General features: G+C 40.5%; 1 protein-coding gene across 1 annotated transcript in view; it reads left to right on the top strand.

Annotated features, from left to right (window-relative positions):
- Positions 1-702: 702 nt before the first annotated feature.
- The window catches only part of AGGF1 (angiogenic factor with G-patch and FHA domains 1), a 43,820-nt gene continuing 23,096 nt past the window's right edge, over positions 703-21,426 (top strand). Inside the window, exons 1-5 of the mRNA XM_068964292.1 lie at positions 703-912; positions 5,224-5,326; positions 6,337-6,539; positions 7,362-7,526; positions 11,190-11,378. Coding sequence (XP_068820393.1) covers positions 703-912; positions 5,224-5,326; positions 6,337-6,539; positions 7,362-7,526; positions 11,190-11,378 — 870 coding nt within the window. The remainder of the gene's footprint in view (positions 913-5,223; positions 5,327-6,336; positions 6,540-7,361; positions 7,527-11,189; positions 11,379-21,426) is intronic.

Below are 21,426 nucleotides of genomic sequence, written 5' to 3'. Positions count from 1 at the left end.
TTCTTTACCGCTTGAGCCATTAGTTCTTGGCAAATCATTTCTTGGAGATTCGCTCTTCTTCTCTGTAAAATAAGCAGCTAGGAAGTGAACTCTGTGCAAAAAGTTTGAAAACGTTTTGAAAGCGTACGATGGTAAAAGCCTGCAAGAATGCTCGCCTTAGTTCATCTCTTCTGAGCTACAGTCTGTAGCAGCTTTCGCATTGGCTCTTCACGCCCTCGGTGCCGCCCCGCCCCGCCCTCTCCCCGCCCACCCGGCAGCCTGCGCTTGTGCGCTGTAAGGCCCTTCTCGGCTCCCGTCGCTTCCTTTTCCGTCTCGGTCCCACCCACCGCCGGCACCATCGTTTCCGGTTCCGCCGAGAAACGGCCGGATCGCTTCGGTCCCTTCTCTAGCCCGCCCATTTGTCTAACGTTTCTGCGGCTTACGGGGTCGGTTGGACGGGAAGTTACCAATAAAGTTTTACTGTTTGAAAGCCGGCCTGGCTGGGCCGTGCCCATTATCCGTTCCCTTGTTTGTTTGTCCGCAGTCCCTCTCGGCTACAGGGAACAAGCTTCAGGGCGTCATGGCCAGGGGCCGCCGCGGCCGGGCGGAGCTGAGGCCGCCTTTCGCTGCCCACGCGCTCCCTTGGCTCCCGGGTCCACCGGCGTCCGCCTCGGTCTGAGCGCAGCCCCTTCCGCGCCCACGGGCCGCGTCGCGCCGGACCCCATGGCCTCCGAGGCGCCGCCGCCTTCGTTGTCTCCGTCGCCGCCACCCTCCCCCGAGCCTGAGCTGGCCCAGCTGAGGCGCAAGGTGGAGACGTTGGAACGCGAGCTGCGGAGCTGCAAGCGACAAGTGCGGGAGATCGAGAAGCTGCTGCACCACACGGAGCGGCTGTACCAGAGCGCCGAGAGCAACAACCAAGAGCTCCGCACACAGGTGCGCCGTCCGGTTCCAGCCCCACGCCCCACCCAGCGGCGAGGCCTTCGAGGCCTGGGATCGCCTCGGGAGGGCTCCCTGGCAGGGCCCTGGACTGCTTTAGAGAGTTCCTGGAAGAGTTAAAAGTTTTGTGCTATTTTAATTACAAGAACCTTTGGAACAAACCTAAGAGTTGGGGTACTCGGTTTAGATGAAATGCGTGAGCTGCAGTTACGACCGGGCGTGAAGTGAACTTAAGGACCTTGAGTTTTCATTCTCACTTGTAAAATCCCCTGGGCAGTAGGCACATTTACAATATTCCAGATCACTTTTTAAGTTTGTAAAGCACCAATTGCAATCAGCCCCATTTATCATTGTCTAGAAGGGTGAACTGAAATTGAGCTTTCAAGTTCCAGTTCAAGTCGCTCAGTCGTGTCCGACTCTTTGCGACCTTGGTTGAGCCTTGAATTGAGCCTTGGTTGCCCATAAAATGAGAATGATGGGACCAACTGATGAAGGTTAAGTCAAATTAAGCGTCCATAAACTGTTTCACCGTTTTGATCGCTATACAAATGTGAGGGGGCTTCCCTGGTGGCTCAGTGGTAAAAGAATCCACCTGCCAATTCAGGAGACGTGAGTGGGAGGGTTCGGAAAATCGTGTGGAGCAGGTAATAGCAATCCCCTCCAGTATTCTTGCCTGGGAAATCCCATGGACAGAGAAGCCTAATGGGCTACAGTTCATAGGGTCGTGAAGATTCAGACACGACTGAGCGACTAAAGAGCAAGAAGGTATTAATGTGAGGTTGTTCTGGGCATTTATCTTGAGTTGTCTGGTGGAAGTCGGGAAGATAGAACTCTGCTTGTTAAAGACACTAAGCAGCTAACTCTTTGCCATAAAATACAGTAAGGGCAAATATTTAAACTGACAAACATCTGCTACTACCACTGAAGCTGGAACTAGAGTGAAGCAAATAAGGCACCTAAGGCACAAAATTTAAGGTTAAGGAGGCACTCACACTTAGGCTCATGAAAGTTTAGGATAGTACCTGAGAATCAGTAACCCCCTTGAATTTTTAAACAGTATAATTTTTCCAGCTTGATTTTTTTGGTCTATTGCATTCTTTCCCAACAAGTTATATTTACATGTAACTATTAATTTCAGTTAAACTGTTGTCCTTTGACATATATTGGTACATTTCCTAAAACCACATATGTAGGGTGAAAATTAAAGTATCAGACTTTGTTATGCTTTGTCAAATAAGCTATGCAAATAAGTGCTGAGTAGCAATGACTTTCTGTGACCATTGTATGGAGTTGTTAATATTATGATATAGAAAATTTGTGTTTGGTTACTCAACAGCTGTTTCTTGGACACCTACAGGAGACTACAAATACGGTTAAAATATTGTGGAGAGAGGGGAGGAAAATTTGATAGCCTTAAAAAAATCCTTTTATAATTCTAAATTGTGAAAGTTCTGCTTGCTAGAGATTCTGAAAACGTTTCTGCTAGTCTTTGAAGAGCTAGCATTTTGGTTGTTAGTGTTAACTCGATAGTCGTCTAATATGAAAAATTGAAATGCACAGAAAGCTGTAACTCTCCTAGTGATAGTAATGGCTCTTTATTATCTTTCTGGTCAGCCGCCCCTGGAGTTGGGTGGAGTTTGTTAACTGTCGTTGCTGATTACTAGATAGTGGTTTCTCTGGAGCAGTGAAAAATTGGCTTGAGAACTGAAGTTGAACTAGCAGTAAAACACATAAATGTACAGGCTTTAGAGTCAAAGAAACTTTTTGCAAATTACTTTATCTCTTTAAATTTCTCATGTTTAAAATGGGGATTAGGACAGCCAGTTTGTAAGGTGGTTGTAAGAATGAATGTGATGTCATCCAAAGTACCAAGTGTAGTGCCTAGAATGTAGCACGTGCTAAATAAATTATCTTGTTCACAGTAATAGTAGTAGTAGCTAGAACCAGGACTAGGGCAAGGCAATCGGTAACCTAAGGTGAAAAATTCAAGGGGGTACTGATTCTCAGGTACTGTCCTAAACTTTCATGAGCCTAAGTGTGAGTGCCTCCTTAAATTTTATGCCTTTGGTGCCTTGCTTGCTTCAGTCTAGTTCCAGCTTTGGTGGTAGCAGCAGATCTGATCATTTATGAAATGCATGCTAAGTTGCTAAGTTGCTTCAGTCATGTCCGACTCTGTGTGACCCCATAGACAGCAGCCCACCAGGCTCCCCCGTCCCTGGGATTCTCCAGGCAAGAACACTGGAGTGGGTTGCCATTTCCTTCTCCAATGCATGAAAGCAAAAGGTGAAAGTGAAGTCACTCAGTCGTGTCCAATTTAGCAGTCCCACAGACTGCAGCCTACCAGGCTCCTCCGTCCATGGGATTTTCCAGGCAAGAGTACTGGAGTGGGGTGCTATTGCCTTCTTTGATGAAATGCATAGAAAATCAGTATATAATCAGTCTTACCACCTTTCTCTTTTTAACCTCTATGTAACATGAAAGAAATATGTGGAAGCTTGTACTTTAGTTTCATGCTTATAAGGAATATAATCTCACATTGCATCATTGAAAAAGCAAGAGAATTACAGAAAAACATCTATTACTGCTTTATGGACTATGCCAAAGCCTTTGACTGTGTGGATCACAATAAACTGGAAAATTCTGGAAGAGATGGGAATACCTGACCACCTGACCTGCCTCTTGAGAAATCTGTATGCAGGTCAGGAAGCAACAATTAGGAGTGGACATGGAACAGCAGACTTTTCCAAATCAGGAAAGAAGTACGTCAAGGGTGTATATTGTCACCCTGCTTATTTAACTATTATGCAGAGTACATCATGAGAAATGCTGAGCTGGATGAAGCACAAGCTGGAATCAAGATTGCCGGGAGAAATGTCAGTAACCTCAGAAATGCAGATGACACCACCCTTATGGCAGAAAGTGAAGAAGAACTGAAGAGCCTCTTGATGAAAGTGAAAGAGGAGAGTGAAAAAGTTGGCCTAAAGCTCAGCAGTCAGAAAACTAAGATCATGGCATCCGGTCCCACACTTCATGGGAAATAGATGGGGAAACAATGGAAACAGTGACAGACTTTATTTTCTTGGGCTCCAAAATCACTGCAGATGGTGACTGCAGCCATGAAATTAAAAGACGCTTACTCCTTGGAAGGAAAGTTATGACCAACCTAGACAGCATATTAAAAAGCAGAGACGTTACTTTGCCAACAAAGGTCCGTCTAGTCAAAGCTATGGCTTTTCCAGTAGTCATGTATGGATGTGAGAGTTGGGCTATAAAGAAAGCTGAGCATTAGAGAATTGATGCTTTTGAACTGTGGTGCTGGAGAAGACTCTTGAGAGTCCCTTGGACTGCAAGGAGATCCAACCAGTCCATCCTAAAGCAGATCAGTCCTAGGTGTTCATTGGAGGGAATGATGCTGAAGCTGAAACTTCAATACTTTGGCCACCTGATGTGAAGAGCTGACTCATTTGAAAAGACCCTGATGCTAGGAAAGATTGAGGGCAGGAGGAGAAGGGGACGACAGAGGATGAGATGGCTGGATGGCATCACTGACTTGATGCACATGTGTTTGGGTGAACCCCGGGAGTTGGTGATGGACAGGGAGGCCTGGCGTGCAGTGGTTCATGGGGTCACAAAGAGTCAGACATGACTGAGTGACTGGACTGAACTGAGCTGAATTGAGTCTTGCATTGAGACTCTGTCTGCCTGAGGTTGCTAATAAGTGCTCTTTTCTGTTGATGGGTGTTCTTCACACTCTGGTGCGCTGGCCTTGACCTTCAGTGAGGTACAGGGAGCCCAGAGGCCCCTCTGAGGCAGTCATCTCTGTTTCCTTCTGCTCCAGTTATTTAGGTGTAAGATTAATATTTCAAGAAAAAAGTGTGTTAACGTATATGAGTGACATTATTTAAGTGAATAGTTAATTCCAGGTGGAGAACACTGAATGATACTAGGTAATTTAATTCTCCTCAGGGAGAGCTGCTGACCAGTTAAAATGTTAGTATAAAGGCATTCTTATTTTGTTAGAAGTAAATAAATCTGTTCACAGGGTCTTACTGATGTCGTGAGTCTGATTTTTGGAAGGAATAGTCTGAGGTTTCCCAAGAGAGTATAGGAATAAAAACACCTCCCTTTGCAGATGTAAAAGATGAAAGCCAATTATAGTATGTTTAGTTTTTCTGAAAGGAAACTAGCTGATCCTGGTACTTCTCCAGACTTTTACCAGGGAAAATAATTACTGTAATTTTAGGAGAATAATGTACATATTAGTAGGTGGCTGTATGGTTTATTTCCTAAAGCCTTTTTTTCTTTCAGGTAGAAGAGCTCAGTAAAATACTCCATTGTGGGAGAAACGAAGATAATAAAAAGTCTGATGTAGAAGTACAAACAGAGAACCACCCTCCTTGGTCAATCTCAGGTACTCACCGTACAGTGAAGCTATCCAAATACTTTCACCTTCAAATCGTGCTAGTGTGGCGTTTTCTTTAAACTTAAAACACACACACACACACACACACACACACACACACACACACACCACCCCCCCCCCCCCCCAGATAAATAGAGCTGTTACAAAGTTGCCTTTTCTCTGTATGACTTGGCATTTTCAGATAATCTGTTTGCTCTTGTGGGAAAGCAGAACTTGTTGCTCTTATAAATGCACAGTACTGCTGCTGTTTTCAGTGGCATGTTCACCGAGCAGTTCTTGCTCTGCTGCAAACCGTCTCCTCTCTCCTCGCCTTACTTGTGACCAGGGGGTGTGTTTTCTTGTTGACGTATTACACTTAGTATCAGTTCCGTGTCAGTCTCAGGTCCTTCTGGGAAGAGGCTGGGCCTACAACCATGGCCTCATCAATGGCATGATGTTGGCAGGCAAAATCACTGAGCACCTGGGTTTTAACAAATAGGAATCACAAGAAATGGTCTTTCCCAATCAACTTTGCCTTGTTTATTCTGTGCACAACTTAGCAAATTATGGTATGTTTTTTAAAAAAGTCAGCATCGTGACTAAAATGTGATGGAAAAATGAGCCCTTGACATGTTGTCTTTATTCCATTGTCGTTTGATATTCAACGACACTAAGGTGTGTGCTTAGATATTTTTAAGAGTTGCTAATTTTTTTGGACAGAACACAACCTGTCTACCTGTTTTCTCTTTTTACTTTTGCTATGGAAAATCCAAATCTGCTTACCTTTTTTTTTCTTTTTAGCTTGACAGCTAGGGTACTGAAGGTGATGTTAGAATCAAAGATGTATCCTTCTGCAGATTTACTTGCACTCTTCATTTTAATCTGTTAAAATGTGTTTAATTGTAAAAATACAAGTTGCATGCAATGTGTGCTCTTTGGTGTTTGCTGGTAATGTTTTGGAATTAAGTTCTTTTATATACACTATTCTAATATGATACCACTTTTTGTTTTTGCAATAGATTATTACTATCAGACATACTATAATGAAGTTAATCTTTCAAATAAAGCATCTGAACTCTCAGTTCAGGAAGATAAGGATATCGAAGCTTCTACTTTTAATTCTAAAGACCAGTCTCACATACAAAATGATACTTATGCTGGTACTGATATAACAGAAAATGTTAATTTTGGACAAGAGGACCATTTTGCCTCGAATTCACAGGTAATAGAGTGCTTTACTTGAAACTGTTATTACAGGAACTTGTTCTTCTTTGTTGTTATTATGGAGAAAAATAGAGTTCTTTCTTTTATCGCAGCATATGCAAGGGTTGTAAACATGCTCTAATTATGTAGTAAATTATACACTTTTTGAGAAACAAAAATTAGAACTGATTCATATGTGTTATTGTTTTCCTACTCTATTGTGTTCCAAAAAAAAAGTATGGTACACATAAACTAAAGCAAAATTTGTCAGTATGTATTGACTCAACCCAAAAATCTTGAACAACCACAATACCATGCTCACACCAGCTTCTTTCAATGCTTCCTTTATGTCTAACATCATGCCATTGTCAAATTTCCCAGAATGTTTTATAAATTAGTTTCTACAGTTTGTTTGAATCAGGATCTTGTAAGGTTTATACAGGGCAACTGCTTAATGTGTGATATAGAATTCATAGCTTTCCTCACCCATCTATTTTCTAAAATTGTTTCCTTTGCACCTATAACTATTGAAGAATCCTGAACATTTATCGTAAAGAATAGTTCTGTCTGTATTTTGTGGATTGCTTCCCTATGGTATTAGATATTTATTTTTGAATAATGGTCACTCACTCACTCATGTCTTCAAAACGGGGTCAGATTTGAATTAACTGACATTTTTTTTAAATGGCAATCAAATTGTAATTGATAGCCATCCCTTTCCATTGCAGAAACTGAGGTCTTATATTCCAAATAGTTTATAGGTCTGTTTATTGTTCAAATTCTGTTACTTTTTTATTTAAGGATGTTTTTGTCCTATTTGACATGATTGTACCATATCTAGGAGCCAGCATCTGCGTTAGCAACAGAGAATACATCCTTAGAAGGTTCATCACTAGCTGAAAGTTTGAGAGCTGCAGCAGAAGCTGCTGTATCACAGACTGGCTTTAGCTATGATGAGAACACTGGATTGTATTTTGATCACAGTACTGGATTCTATTATGATTCCGTAAGTGTCTCAGACCTTTTCATACTGGATGGTTGTGTTCCTAGCTGCTTGAATCCTTAATATTAAACCTTAGGTTGAATTAAGAAAAGCAGAGAGCTGCATGTAAAAATTGTTTGATTCAGAGCTACTTGATAAGAATAAAGATTTATAAAATAGCTTATGATACTATACTTTTATGTTTATTTAATTAGATGAGTTAATTGTGTTATTATAGATTACTATTTTAGAGAGATCTAATAACCTTTACATTGTAAAGTAACATACAAAAATGTTAGCATATTTATTAATAAAAAGAGATGAGAACTGCATTTTGTAAAATGTTTTAGAACTTAACATTTTTTCGTAGAATTTATACAGAAGTAACATTGTTAGTTCTAGGCTTGGTGGTGAGATTTTTTTTTTTTTAATTGTTTCAAATACCTGTATCTTTGTGAATTCATTTTAGTCCACAAAGGAGTCTTTTTTTAAAAGTTCTTTATGGCATGTTTATTATTAGTGTTTTATTTTCTGTGTCCTTTAAGCATTCTACTTAAAAAAAAAATCGATCTGTTAACAGTGAGAACTAGGGACTTAGTGTGGAATCAGAAATACAGTGAACCACCAACTAGGACAAAACCAGAAAATAAAATTCTTGATTTATAATGCAGTGTTTTGATTGTTGAAGATCTAGTACTGAGTTGGATTTTTTCAGCTTTTGATGACAGTAATGATGGAACTCAGTACACCCACATTCTTCAACCTCTGTGGTCTACAAATATGATCTCGTTCAGGAATTACAGAATGTAATGAGTGCCACAAAGTGGAGTAGATATTCACAATTCCAGTTATAGGAACTGCTATTAACTAATCTAGGGAACATAATGATAAGAGTAAATATTTTATCGATTTCATTAGCTTGTCAGTTGGCACTTGGTACAGTACTTTGTAAATACTTTGTAAAGAGAGAGTTTTCTTTCATAGGAGTATGCCAATTGAAAATGTTAATTAATACCCAGGAAATAAATGTTTAAACTCTTATTACCAAAGAAAATAATGATTAGCTAATTGGTTTCTAGGAAAATACGCGATTTCCAAGTATATGACATTAGCGTCTGCCATTCTTCCACCTTCCTTTCTGTAGCTTTCCTCCTGACATCTCTTCCGTAAATGCTTAATCACGTTCTGCAGGTTGTGTGTCTTTGGAGTAGGGGCATCATTGTTTTGCCATTTTTATTTCGCTAGTTTTCATTTTATTTTAATTAAATAAAATTTTCTTACATAATTGAAATGTCTGTATTTCGGGCTGACAGGTAACAGATTAAAAAGATTTCAGCTGTAGAAGTTCTGTTATCATTGGAAATAAAGATTTAAAGCTTCCATTCAGTTTTTTAGCTAAAGGAAGGATAGTGAGGATTATAAATATTTTTTGTAAGAGATTGACAAAATGAATTAGTAAATTGTAATAGTATCAACACTTAGAAAAATAATTCTTTTTCAGGAAGCTTTAGTTGCTTAATCTCAGTGTATTGCCAGATGTTTCCAGATCTGATCTGCATGGATTTATGATGTAAATAAGATATAGACTATTAAATCAAATCTTGGCCAGTTCAGTTCAGTCGCTCAGTCATGTCCGACTCTTTGCGACCCCATGAATCGCAGCACGCCAGGCCTCCCTGTCCATCACCAACTCCCGGAGTTTACTCAGACTCGGCATCCATCAAGTCAGTGATGCCATCCAGTCATCTCATCCTCTGTCGTCCCCTTCTCCTCCTGCCCCCAATCCCTCCCAGCATCAGAGTCTTTTCCAATGAGTCAACTCTTTGTATGAGGTGGCCAAAGTACCGGAGTTTCAGCTTTAGCATCATTCCCTCCAAAGAAATCCCAAGGCTGATGTCCTTCAGAATGGACTGGTTGGATCTCCTTGCAGTCCAAGGGACTCTCAAGAGTCTTCTCCAACACCACAGTTCAAAAGCATCAATTCTTTGGCACTCAGCCTTCTTTACAGTCCAACTCTCACATCCACTGGAAAAACCATAGCCTTGACTAGACGGACCTTAGTTGGCAAAGTAATGTCTCTGCTTTTCAATATGCTATCTAGGTTGGTCATAACTTTCCTTCCAAGGAGTAAGCGTCTTTTAATTTCATGGCTGCAGTTACCATCTGCAGTGATTTTGGAGCCCCAAAAAATAAAGTCTGACACTGTTTCCATTGTTTCCCCATCTATTTCCCATGAAGTGATGGCACCAGATGCCATGATCTTCGTTTTCTTAATGTTGAGCTTTAAGCCAACTTTTTCACTGTCCTCTTTCACTTTCATCAAGAGGCTTTTGAGTTCCTCTTCACTTTCTGCCATTAGGGTGGTATCATCTGCATATCTGAGGTTATTGATATTTCTCCCAGCCATCTTGATTCCAGCCTGTTCTTCTTCCAGTCCAGCATTTCTCATGATGTCCTCTGCATAGAAGTTAAATAAGCAGGGTGACAATAGACAGCCTTGACGTACTCCTTTTCCTATTTGGAACCATTCTGTTGTTCCATGTCCAGTTCTAACTGTTGCTTCCTGACCTGCATATAGGTTTCTCAAGAGGCAGGTCAGGTGGTCTGGTATTCCCATCTCCTTCAGAATTTTCCACAGTTGATTGTGATCCACACAGTCAAAGGCTTTGGCATAGTCAATAAAGCAGAAATAGATGTTTTTCTGGAACTCTCTTTCTTTTTCCATGATCCAGCGGATGTTGGCAATTTGATCTCTGGCTCCTCTGCCTTTTCTAAATCCAGCTTGAACATCAGGAAGTTCGCGGTTCACGTATTGCTGAAGCCTGGCTTGGAGAATCTTGAGCATTACTTCACTAGCATGTGAGATGAGTGCAATTGTGCGGTCGTTTGAGCATTCTTTGGCATTGCCTTTCTTTGGGATTGGAATGAAAACTGACCTTTTCCAGTCCTGTGGCCACTGCTGAGTTTTCCAAAAAGTTTTTGGAAAAAGTTTTTCAAGATTTGGAAATCTTGGCCAGTATCTAATAAATGCAGATGATTCTATAATTTTATATTTCTAGGTTTTATCTATAATTGACCAAAATTCTTTATTGCATGGCTGCTTTACAGTAAGTCTTATGTAGTTGCTTAGTGTAGAATTGATTAGTGAAGACAGTTGTTTGATTTCTTTGTATAGAATGTTATGTTACAGTATTCATGAGCTTAATTTTATTTTCAAATTTTCTCCAGAATTTTGAATCATGAACAGTAAGAGGCAAATCTTTATGACACTGAGAGGAGAGCTTAGGCGTTTATACTACCAAATCATTACCATGTAATTATATAGATGATGAGTCTGGAATTGCTTTTATGTGGTCAGCTTTTTCTGATGCATGCCTTAGTTTTCATGACTTTTAAAGGTTTCTTGTTGAACCATCTGAAGTTGCTATTTCTGTAAGCATAAACATGGTCAAATGTTGGCAATTATCTGAGATTTAATTTAATATATATATGTATTTATTTTCCACACTTGGAAAACTAGAGGAGATATTGAATGGTATTTTGGAAAATTACAAGCATTTTTATTATGTTATCTTTTTTTTTTCCAGAAAAAACTGTAATTCTTTAAAGAAACACATTTACTAGAAAGTTTAGTTTTCCATTTTATTTCACCATGAATAGAACTTACTGTTCCCTTCACTTTGAAAGGAAAACCAGCTGTATTATGATCCCTCCACTGGAATTTATTACTACTGTGATGTGGAAAGTGGTCGATACCAGTTTCATTCTCGAGTGGATTTGCAGCCTTATCAGACTTCTGGCACAAAACAAACTAAAGATAAAAAATTGAAGAAAAAAAGAAAGGATCCAGATTCTTCTACGACAAATGAAGAAAAGGTAATGTCATCATAATTTTTAAAACTTATGCAGTGGTGGCATAGTTAAGCCAGATTCCTTTTTTTGCATTCTGCTTTACTATTTGGCTACTCTGGGTCTTTTTGTGGTGTGCAGGCTCTTCATTGCGGTGTTTGGGCTTCCTGATTGTAGTGCCCAGGCTCAGCTGGCCAGCAGCATATGGGATCTTAGTTCCTCCAGCCCGGATAGAAACTGTGTCCCCTGCTTTGGAAGCTGAATTCCTAACCACTAGACCACCAGGGAAGTCCCAAAGCCAAAATTTTAGATGAAACTGGAAATCATTTAGTAGCTCTGCTTTTTTTTAAATTTAATTAGAGTATCTTTGCTTTATAGTGTTGTGTTAGTTTGTGCTGTACAGCAGAGTCATCCAGCCACAGATGTGTGAGATGTGCGTGTCTCCTCTTCCTGGATTTCCTTGGCATTTAGGTCACCGCAGAGCACTGAGCAGAGTTCCCTGTGCCGTGCACGTGGTTCTCATCAGTCATCTGCTTTACACATAGTAGCGTGTCTGTGGCTTCCTGGTGGCGCTAGGGAGGAAGTCTACCTGCCAGCGCTGGAGACGCAGGAGGCTCAGATTCAGTCCCTGGTTCGAGAAGATCCCCTGGCGTAGGAAACAGCACCCCACTCCAGGATTCTAGCCTGGAGAACCCCATGGACAGAGAAGCCTGGTGGGCTACAGTCCCCGGGGTCACAAAGAGTCAGACACGACTGAGCAGCTGAGCACACACATACAGTGTATGTATGCCAGTCCCAGTCCCCTACCCACCCTACCCAGTAAGTCTGTGTTTTAAATACAGCATTCAATTAGAATATTACATTATATAATAATAAGGTGCCAGAATCTTACCAAAAGAAACTTTTACATGGGGAAAACATGGACTTTTTACAATTTCTCAGTTACGAGAAGCAGAAAAATTGGTTTTCTTTTTTTCAGCCTGAAATTGACCACTGAAAAAATTTTTTAAAGTTTGAAGCAGGTAGGGCAGATAAAGTACTCTTGCGTAATTTGGAAGAAGACCATTCAGAGCATCTGTTGATACGCTGATGTCAGTGCACAACTCACAACACAAGAAAAACAGTTTATAAGCAGCTGTGGGTAAAAGTTCAACATTCTTAGTTATGTTGAGCAGTTACTTATGTTAGGAAACGTAAGAAAAAAATCCACTGCTAGCGAATATAGGACATGTGTATATTTATTAGTGTAAATTGGTATCTTTGGGGGAAATAGGTTGCTTGCTTGCATGTGTGCTCAGTCTGACTCTGTGACCCCATGTCTGTTTCTATTTTGTAAGCGAGTTTGTGTCATTTTTTAGATTCCATGTATAAGTGATTTATATAATATTTGTCTTTTTCTGATCTACTTCATTTAGGATAATAATCTCTAGTTGTATCCACATTGCTGCAAACGGCATGATCCTTTTCCATGGCTGAGTAGAGTCCGTTGTGTATATATACCGCCTCTTTATCGGTTGATCTGTCTGTGAACTTTTAGGTTGGGTCTGTGTCTTGGCTGTTATAAACAGTGCTGCTGTGAATGTTGGTGTGTTTTCTCTGAATATCTGCCCAGGAGTGAGATTGATGGACCATAATGTAACTCTCCGTGTGTATGCTCAGTCTTGTGTGCAGTCTCAGTCGTACCCCACTCTGTGCGACCCCATGGACTGTAGCCCACCAGGCTCCTCTGTCCATGGGATTCCCCAGGCAGGAAGACTCGAGTGGGTTGCCTTTTCCTTCTCCAGGGGATCTTCCCAACCCAAGGATTGAACCCATGTCCCGTACATGAGCAAGTGGATTCTTGACCACTGAGCCACCTTGGAAGCCCAGGGTAACTCTATTTTTAGCATTTTAAGGAACTTCCATACTATTTTCCATAGTGGCTGCACAACTTACATTCCCATCAACAGTACAGGAGGGTTCTCTTTTCTCCACACCATCTCCAGCATTTATTATTTGTAGACTTTTTAATCATGGCCATTCTGAACAGTGTGGGATGTTACTTCATTATAGTTTTGATTTGCAGTTCTCTAATAATTAGCGAAGAAGCATCTTTTCATGGGCCTCTTGGCTATCTGTATGTTTTCTTTGGAGAAATGTCTATTTAGGTCTTCCCAATTTTTGGATTGTGTTACTTGTTTTTCTTTTCCTACTGAGTTGTATGAGCTGTTGATGTATTTTGGAAAATTGTCATTAGTCACATCATTTGTGAAGATTTTCTCCCAGTCTGTCGGTTGCCTTTTTGTTCATTTATAGTTGAGTTTGCTGTGCAAAAGCATGTAAGTTTGATTAGATCCCCTTTGTTTATATTTCTATAGGTTTGAAACACTGACATATGAAAACATTGCTACTATATGTCAAAGAATATTTTACCTATGTTCTCTTCTAAGAGTTTTATGGTATCATGTCTCAATATTTAAGTCTTTAAGGCCATTTTGAGTTTATTTTTGGGTAGGCTATGAGGGAATGTTCTAACTTTACTGATTTTTATATGTGGCTGTCAGCTTTCCCAGTATCACTTGCTGAAGAGACTGTCTTTTCTCCATTGTATATTCTTTCCTCCTTTGTTACATTTAAGTCTTTAATCTATTTTGAATTTATTTTTGTGTATGGTGTGAGAAAATGGTCCGGTTTCACTTTTTTGCATTTAGCTGTTTAGTTTTTCCAACACCATTTACTAAAGAGGCAGTCTTTTCCCATTGTATATTCTTGCCTCCCTTGTCATAGATTAGTTGCTCATATAAATGTGAGTTTATTTCTGGGCTCTATTCTATTGCATTGATCTGTGTGTCTTCTTTTGTGCTGGTACCGTACTGTTGGTTACTGTAGCTTTGTAGTGTATTTTTAAATTAGAGTGCGTGGTACCTCCAGCTTTGTTCTTCTTTCTTAAGATTGTTTGGCTATTTGGGTTCTTTTTTTGTTTCCCTACAAATTACAGAATTTTTCTAGTTCTATGAAAAACACCATTGGAATTTGATAGAGACTGCATTAAGTATATAGATTGCTTTGGATATAGTATAGCCATTTTAACAGTATTAATTCCCCTAATCCATGAGCACAGTATATCTTTCCCTTTCTTTCATCAATATCTTAGAGTTTTCAGAGTATGAATCTGTTACCTCTTTGGTTTGATTTATTCATAGGCATTTTATTCTTTTTAATGCTGTTATAAATGTGATTGTTTTCTTAATTTCTCTTGTAGTTTGTTGTTATGCATATAAAAATACAGCAGGTTTCTGTATTTTTGTATATTTGTATTCTGAAGCTTTACTGAATTCATATTAGTTCTCATAGGTTTTGGTACTGTCTTTAGGATTTTCTATCTGTTGTATCATGTCACCTGCAAACAGTGACAGTCTAACTTCTTTTCTCGTGTGGATTTCTTGTCTTTCTTTTTCTTGTCTGTTTTCTGTGGCGAGGACGTCCAGTATTGTGTTGAATAGATGTGGCAAGTGTGACACCCGTCTTGTGCCTGATCTTAGAGAAAACGCTTCAGCTTTCCAGCATTGAGTGTGATGCTGGACATGGGTTTGTCATATGTATGTGTGTGTGCTGAGTAGTTTCAGTCGTGTCTGACTTTCTGTGACCCCGTGGACTATAGCCCACCAGGCTCCTCTCTCCATGGGTTCCTCAGGCAGGAATACTGGGGTAGGTTGCCATGCCGTCCTCCAGGGTGGGTTTGTTATACATGACCTTTATTATGTTGAAGTGCATTTCCTTTGTATCTACTTTGTTTAGTTTATCCTAAGTTGATGTTGAATTTTGTCAAAAACTTTTTCTTTTTCTTTTGAGATATTCAATATGATTTTAACTCTTCAGTGTGTTAGTGTGGTGTATCACATTGATTGATATGTGGGTATTGAACCATCCTTGCATTCCTGGGATAAATCCCATTTGATCGTGGTGTGTGGCCTTTTAATATGTTGTTGAATTTGCTATGCTAGTATTTTTACATCTGTGTTCATCAGTGACATTGGCCTGAAATTTTAGTTTATTTGTGGTGTGTTTGGTTTTCTTGTCAGGCTGATGCTGGCCTTATAGAATGAGTTCAAAATGTTCCTTCCCCTTTAACTTCTTAGAATAATTTGAGAAAGACAGGTTTGTTAGCTCAGTAGTTCAGTTCAGCTCAGTCATGTCTGACTCTTTGCGACCCCATGAACTGCAGCATGCTGAGCTTCCCTGTCCAGCACCAACTCCCCAAGCCTGCTGAAGCTCATGTACATCAAGTCAGTGATGCCATCCAACCATCTTATCCTCTGTCATCCCCTTCTCCTCCCGCCTTCAGTCTTTCCCAGCCTCAGGGTCTTTTCCATTGAGTCAGTTCTTCACATTAGGTGGCCAAAGTATTAGAGCTTCAGCTTCAGCATCAGTCCTTTCAGTGAATATTCAGGACTGATTTCCTTTAGGATGGACTGGTTGGATCTCCTTGCAGTCCAGCGGCCTCTCAAGAGTCTTCTCCAACACCACAGTTCAAAAGCATCAATTGTTCGGTGTTCAGCCTTCTTTATGGTCCAACTCTCTTATTCATATATGACTACTGGAAAAACCATAGCTTTGACTAGACAGACCTTTGTTGGTAAAGTAATGTCTCTGCTTTTCAATATGCTGTCTAGATTGGTCATAGCTTTTCTTCCAAGGAACAAACATCTTTTAATTTCACAACTGCAGTCACCATCTGCAGTGATTTTAGACCCCCCCCCGAAATAAAGTCTGTCACTGTTTCCATTGTTTGCCCATCTATTTCCCATGAAGTGATGGGACCAGATGCCATGATCCTCGTTTTTTGAATGTTGAGTTTTAAGCCAACTTTTTCACTCTACCCTTTCACTTTCATCGAGAGGCTCCTCAGTTCCTCTTCGCTTTTTGCCATGAGGGTGATGTCATCTGCATATCTGAGGTTATTGATATTTCTCCCAGCATTCTCAATTCCAGTTTGTGCTTTATCCAGCCCGGCATTCCTCATGGTGTACTCATTACATATAAGTTAAATAAGCAGGATGACAATATACTCCTTTCCCAACTTGGAACTAGTCTGTTGTTCCATGTCTGGTTTTAACTGTTGCTTCTTGACCTGCATACAGATTTCTCAGGAGGCAGGTTAGGTGGTCTGATATTCCCATCTCTTTAAGGATTTTCCACAGTTTGTTGTGATCCACATAGTCAAAGGCTTTGGTGTAGTCAATAAAGCAGAAGTAGATGTTTTTCTGGAACTCTCTTGCTTTTTGGATGATCCAGCAGATGTTGGCAATTTGATCTCCGGTTCCTCTGCCTTTTCTAAATCAAGCTTGAACATCTGGAAGTTCTCGGTTCACGTACTGTTGAAACCTGGCTTGGAGAATTTTAAGTATCACTTGACTAGCGTGTGAGATGAGTGCAATTGTGCAGTAGTTTGAGCATTCTTTGGGATTGCCTTTCTGGGTGAAAACTGACCTTTTCCAGTCCTGTGGCTACTGCTGAGTTTTCTGAATTTGCTGGCATATGGAGTGCAGCACTTTCACAGCATCATCTTTTATGTTTTTTAACTATTCCCTAAATGTTTGGTAGAATTCACTTGTGAGGTCATCTGGTCCTGGATTTTTATTACTTATGAGATTTTTGATTGTTGAATCATTTTCATTTCTGGTAAATGGTTCATTGATATTTTTTCTATTATCCTGATTCAGTCTTGGGAGACTGTTTTTCAGGATTTATCCATTTTTTTCTGAGTTGTCCATTTTATCGGCATATCATTGTTCATAGTAAACTCTTATTCTTTTTATTTCTGCAATATCAATTGTAACTTCTCCTCTTTGATTTCTGATTTTATTTATTTGGGTCCTCTCGGACGATGAGTCCGTCTAAAGGCTTAACAATTTTGTTTATTTTTTCAGAGAACCATCTCGTAGTTTCACTGACCTTTTTTCTTTTTTTAACCTCTGTATCCTGTCTTCTTCTTCTTATTTTTATTGTCTGTACCTTGCAGCTTGCAGGATCTTAGTTCCCCAACAGAGATTAAACCTGTGCCCCCCTGCAGTGGAAGCACAGAGTCCTGACCACTGGGCCTCCCAGGGATTTCTTGTATCATTTATTTCTATTCTGACTTCTATTGTTTCTTCTCTTAACTTTGGATTTTTTCCTTCTTTTTCTAGGTCCTTCAGCTGTAACGTTAGATTGTTTATTTGGAATTTTTCTTATTCCTGAGTTAGGCTTGTGTTGTTCTTAACTTCTTAGAACTGCTTTTGCCTCATCCCATGGATTTTAGATAATTATATTAACATTTGCATTTGTCTCCAGTAATTTTTTCAAATCTCCTTTTTGAGTTCACTAGTGACCAGTTGCTTGTATAGTAGCTTGTTGTTTAGACTCTTATGTGTTTTTTGCAGTTTATTTCTTATAGTGGGTTTCTAGTCTTTCACTGTTGTGATTGGAAAAGCTGCCTAATAATTCAGTCTTAAATTTCTTTATTTGAAATTGAAGTATAATTGATTTACAGGATTGTGCTAATTTCTGCTGTATAGAAAAGTGACTCAGTTATACACACATATATACTTTTTTTTTAAAATATTGTTTTCCATTATGATTTATCCCAGGAGACTGGATATAGTTCCCTGAGCTATACAGTAAGCCTTTATTTATCTGTTTTAAATGTAGTAACTTGCATCTACTAACTCCAGACTCCCAGTTCATCCCCTTCCCTCCTTCTCTCCCCTTTGGCAACCACAAGAACGGTCTCTGTGTCTGTGAGTCTGTTTCTGTTTTGTAAAGAGGTCCATTTGTGCCATAGTTTAGATTCTGCATGTAAGTGATAGCATATGGCATTTGTGTTCCTCTTTCTGACTTACTTCACTTAGTGTGATAACCTGTAGTTGCACCTCAAGCCTTAGTTGCTTGAGGCTTGGTTTGTAGCCTAGCATGTCATCATCTTAAAGAATGTTCCATCTTCACTTGAAGCAAATGTGTATCCCTGCTGCTTTTGGATAGAATGATGCCTGTGTCTCTGTTAGGTTCGTTTAGCCACACGTATCGTTTAAGGCCAGTGTTTCTTCACTGGCCTTCTGTCTGGATGATCTGTCCAGTGATGTAAGGGGAGTGTTAACGTCCTCTACTACTGTGGTAGTGTCAGTTTCTGCCTTTATGTTCGTTAGTATTTTCTCTATGTACTTAGAAGGTGCTTCTGTGTTGGGTACATAGATATTTATATATACAGTTGTTATGGCTCCTTGTTGGCTTGATCCCTTTAGCATGTAATATGCTTCTTTGTCTCTTTTTGCTGTCTGTTTTGTCTGACATAAGTATTGCTCCCCCAGTTTTCTTTTTATTTTCATTTGTATGGAAAATCTTTTTTTCTGTCCCCTTATTTTCAGTCAGTGTGTCTTTAGATCTGAAGTAAGTCTCCTTTAGGCAGCATATATGTGCGTTTTTGTTTCTTTAATCCACTCAGCCACGCTTGTGTCTTTTAGTTGGAGCTTTTAGTCCGTCTGCTTTTGAAGTAATTATCGGTAAGTGTGTGTGTACTGCTGCTTTGTTGATTGTCTTGAAGAGGGGTTGTCTTTCCTTTCTGGTTCTGTTTCGTTTGCTCCCTTCCCCTATGATTTGATGACTGCCTTCAGTGTTACGTTTGGATTCCTTCCCTTTCTGTGTATCTATTACTGAGTTTTGGTTTTTGGTAACCATCAGATTCATTCATATTGACAACCTATATATATGTGATTGGAGTTTCCCAGGTGGCGCTAGTGGTAAAGAACCTGCTCCACCTACCAGTGCGTAAGACGTAAGAGACCTGGGGTCATGAAGGTCCCCTGGAGGAGGGCATGGCAACCCACTCTGGTATTCTTGCCTGGAAAATCCCATGAACAGAGGAGCCTGCAGGGCTACAGTCCATAGGGTCGCAGAGAGTGAGACGTGACTCAAGCAACTTAGTATGGTGCAGCAGCACATAGATGTGGTTATTTTAAGTTGATGATTTCTTAAGTTTGGATGCATTCTGACTGCTCTCTGTTCTCACTGTCCTTGCCCCTACATCTGTGTCTGTGGTCGCATTTTGTGTTTTTGCTGTTTGTCCCTTAACTGCAGATGTGGCTGTAGATGATTTCACCGCTCTCGTCTTTTAGCCTTTCTACTGGCTTCGCCATCGTCACTGGTTGACCTGCTGCCTTTACTGTGCGATTGCCTTTACCAACGCGACTCTTCCCTTCACGAGTTTCATGTTTCTAGATGTGGCTCTTTGATTTCTACTTAGAGAAGTCCCTTTGATATTTCTTGTAAAGCTCTTTTAGTGGTGTTGAACTCTTTTAGCACTTGCTTGTCTAGAAAGTTCTTCATCTTTTCTCCCAATCTGAAGGAGAGCCTTTCTGGGTAGAGTGTTCTTGGTTGAAGGTTTTTTCCTTTTATCACTTTGAATATATGGTGCCATTCCCTTTTGGCCTGACTTTTCAGTTCTGCTGAAAAGTCAGTGATAGCCTTATAGTAGGTCCCTTGTGGATAACTAGTTGCTTTTCCCTTGTTGCTTTTAAAATTCTTTTTCTTTAATTTTTGCCATTTTAATTATATTTTGTCTTCATGTGAACTGCTTTTGGTTCATCTTGTTTGGGACTCTGTGCTTCTTGAACCTGGATGTGTTTCTTTCCCCAGGTTAGCGACATTTTCAGCTATGATTTCTTCACATATGCTTTGTGGTTGTTAGTATGCTTAATATTGTCTAGAGGTATAAACTATACTCTTTTTTTGTTCTCTCTTCAGCTCGAGTGATTACTACTCTTTGCCAGATTGCTGATCTGCTCCCCTATATCATCTGATTTTTGTTCCTTCTAGTATATTTTCATTTTCAGTTTTGTATTCTTTAGCTCTGTTTGGTTCTTCTTCATGTTTTCTAACTACTGAAATTTTATGTTCATTCATTCTTCTGAGTTTGGTGAGCATCTTTATGTTCATCACCTTGAGCTTTTTATCCAGTAGATTGCTTATCTCCATTTTTTTTTTCTGTGATTTGACTAGATTTTAATTGTATTCTTTGAAGTATGGAAACATCTTATAAAATAGTGGAAAAGTCCTTTTTAAACCTGTATTTTGGAAGAATGTTCTTTTCTGAGGTTATGTCTTGTACCTTTGTTGAGAACGTATTCCTCTGTCTCCTCACTGTGCTCTGTTCACTGTATTTATTTCTGTGTGTTAGGTGGACTTCAAGGTGGGTAGGTTGTTTATGTTTCCCATCTTGGAGAAGTGGCCGTATTTAGCAGGCCTCCTCTGAGGCCCAGGCAACACATGCCCTTCTGGTCACCAGGACTGTTTTCTCTGGGGGTGTTCCCTGTGTGGGCTGTGTACATCCTTCTGCTGTGGTGAGACTGATGACTGTGGGAGTGCTGGAAGGCAGGGCTGGCCCTCGCCCTGGCCGGCTGTGAAGTCATGCCTCACGTGGTGCCTGCAGGCCCAGTCAAGAGAAGGGTGGCCTTCCTGTGAAGTTGACCGTGTGACCCAGGGGCTCAGGGCTGTTCCTGGCCCATTGGACGAGTCCCTGTGTGGCTCTCTTCTGGAAAGCCAGGGGCTTGTGCCGGCCAGCAGTTGGGCAGAGCAGGGATGCCAGCACTAACAGACCAGAGGAAAGATTCCAGAAAGATGCGTTCCCGTTCCACTGCTACTGGGGTAGAACAGATTCCCCAAAACAGCTGACCCAGGCTCCTTTCAAGCTGCTACCTCCCTGTCGAGACCCAGAGCGTGTGCCGTCTTACATGTGCCTCAAGAGCTGAATCTTATTCCTGTATCTCTCCAGTTCTCCTGAACAGAAGCTCTGCTACTTTTTCAAAGCTGTACATTCTAGGGGCTTGTCTTTCCAGTTCAGGATCCCCAGGCTGCGGAGCCCCATTTGGGCCTCCCACTCCTCACTCCTTGGAAAGAACCTCTGTGCTTGGGATATCCCTTCCATTTGTGGTTTGCCAACACAGGGGTATGGGTCTCCACCTCTCCTACCCATCTTGTGTGGTTCCTTCTTTCTGTCTTCAGTTGTGGAAAGTCTTTTCTGCTAGTGTTCAGGAAGGTCATTCTCATAGACAGTTGCTCTGTA

This window comes from Capricornis sumatraensis, chromosome 2 (assembly GCF_032405125.1).
Source record: "Capricornis sumatraensis isolate serow.1 chromosome 2, serow.2, whole genome shotgun sequence".
Lineage (NCBI taxonomy): Eukaryota > Metazoa > Chordata > Mammalia > Artiodactyla > Bovidae > Capricornis > Capricornis sumatraensis.
This window is presented reverse-complemented; position numbering and strand designations above follow the sequence as displayed.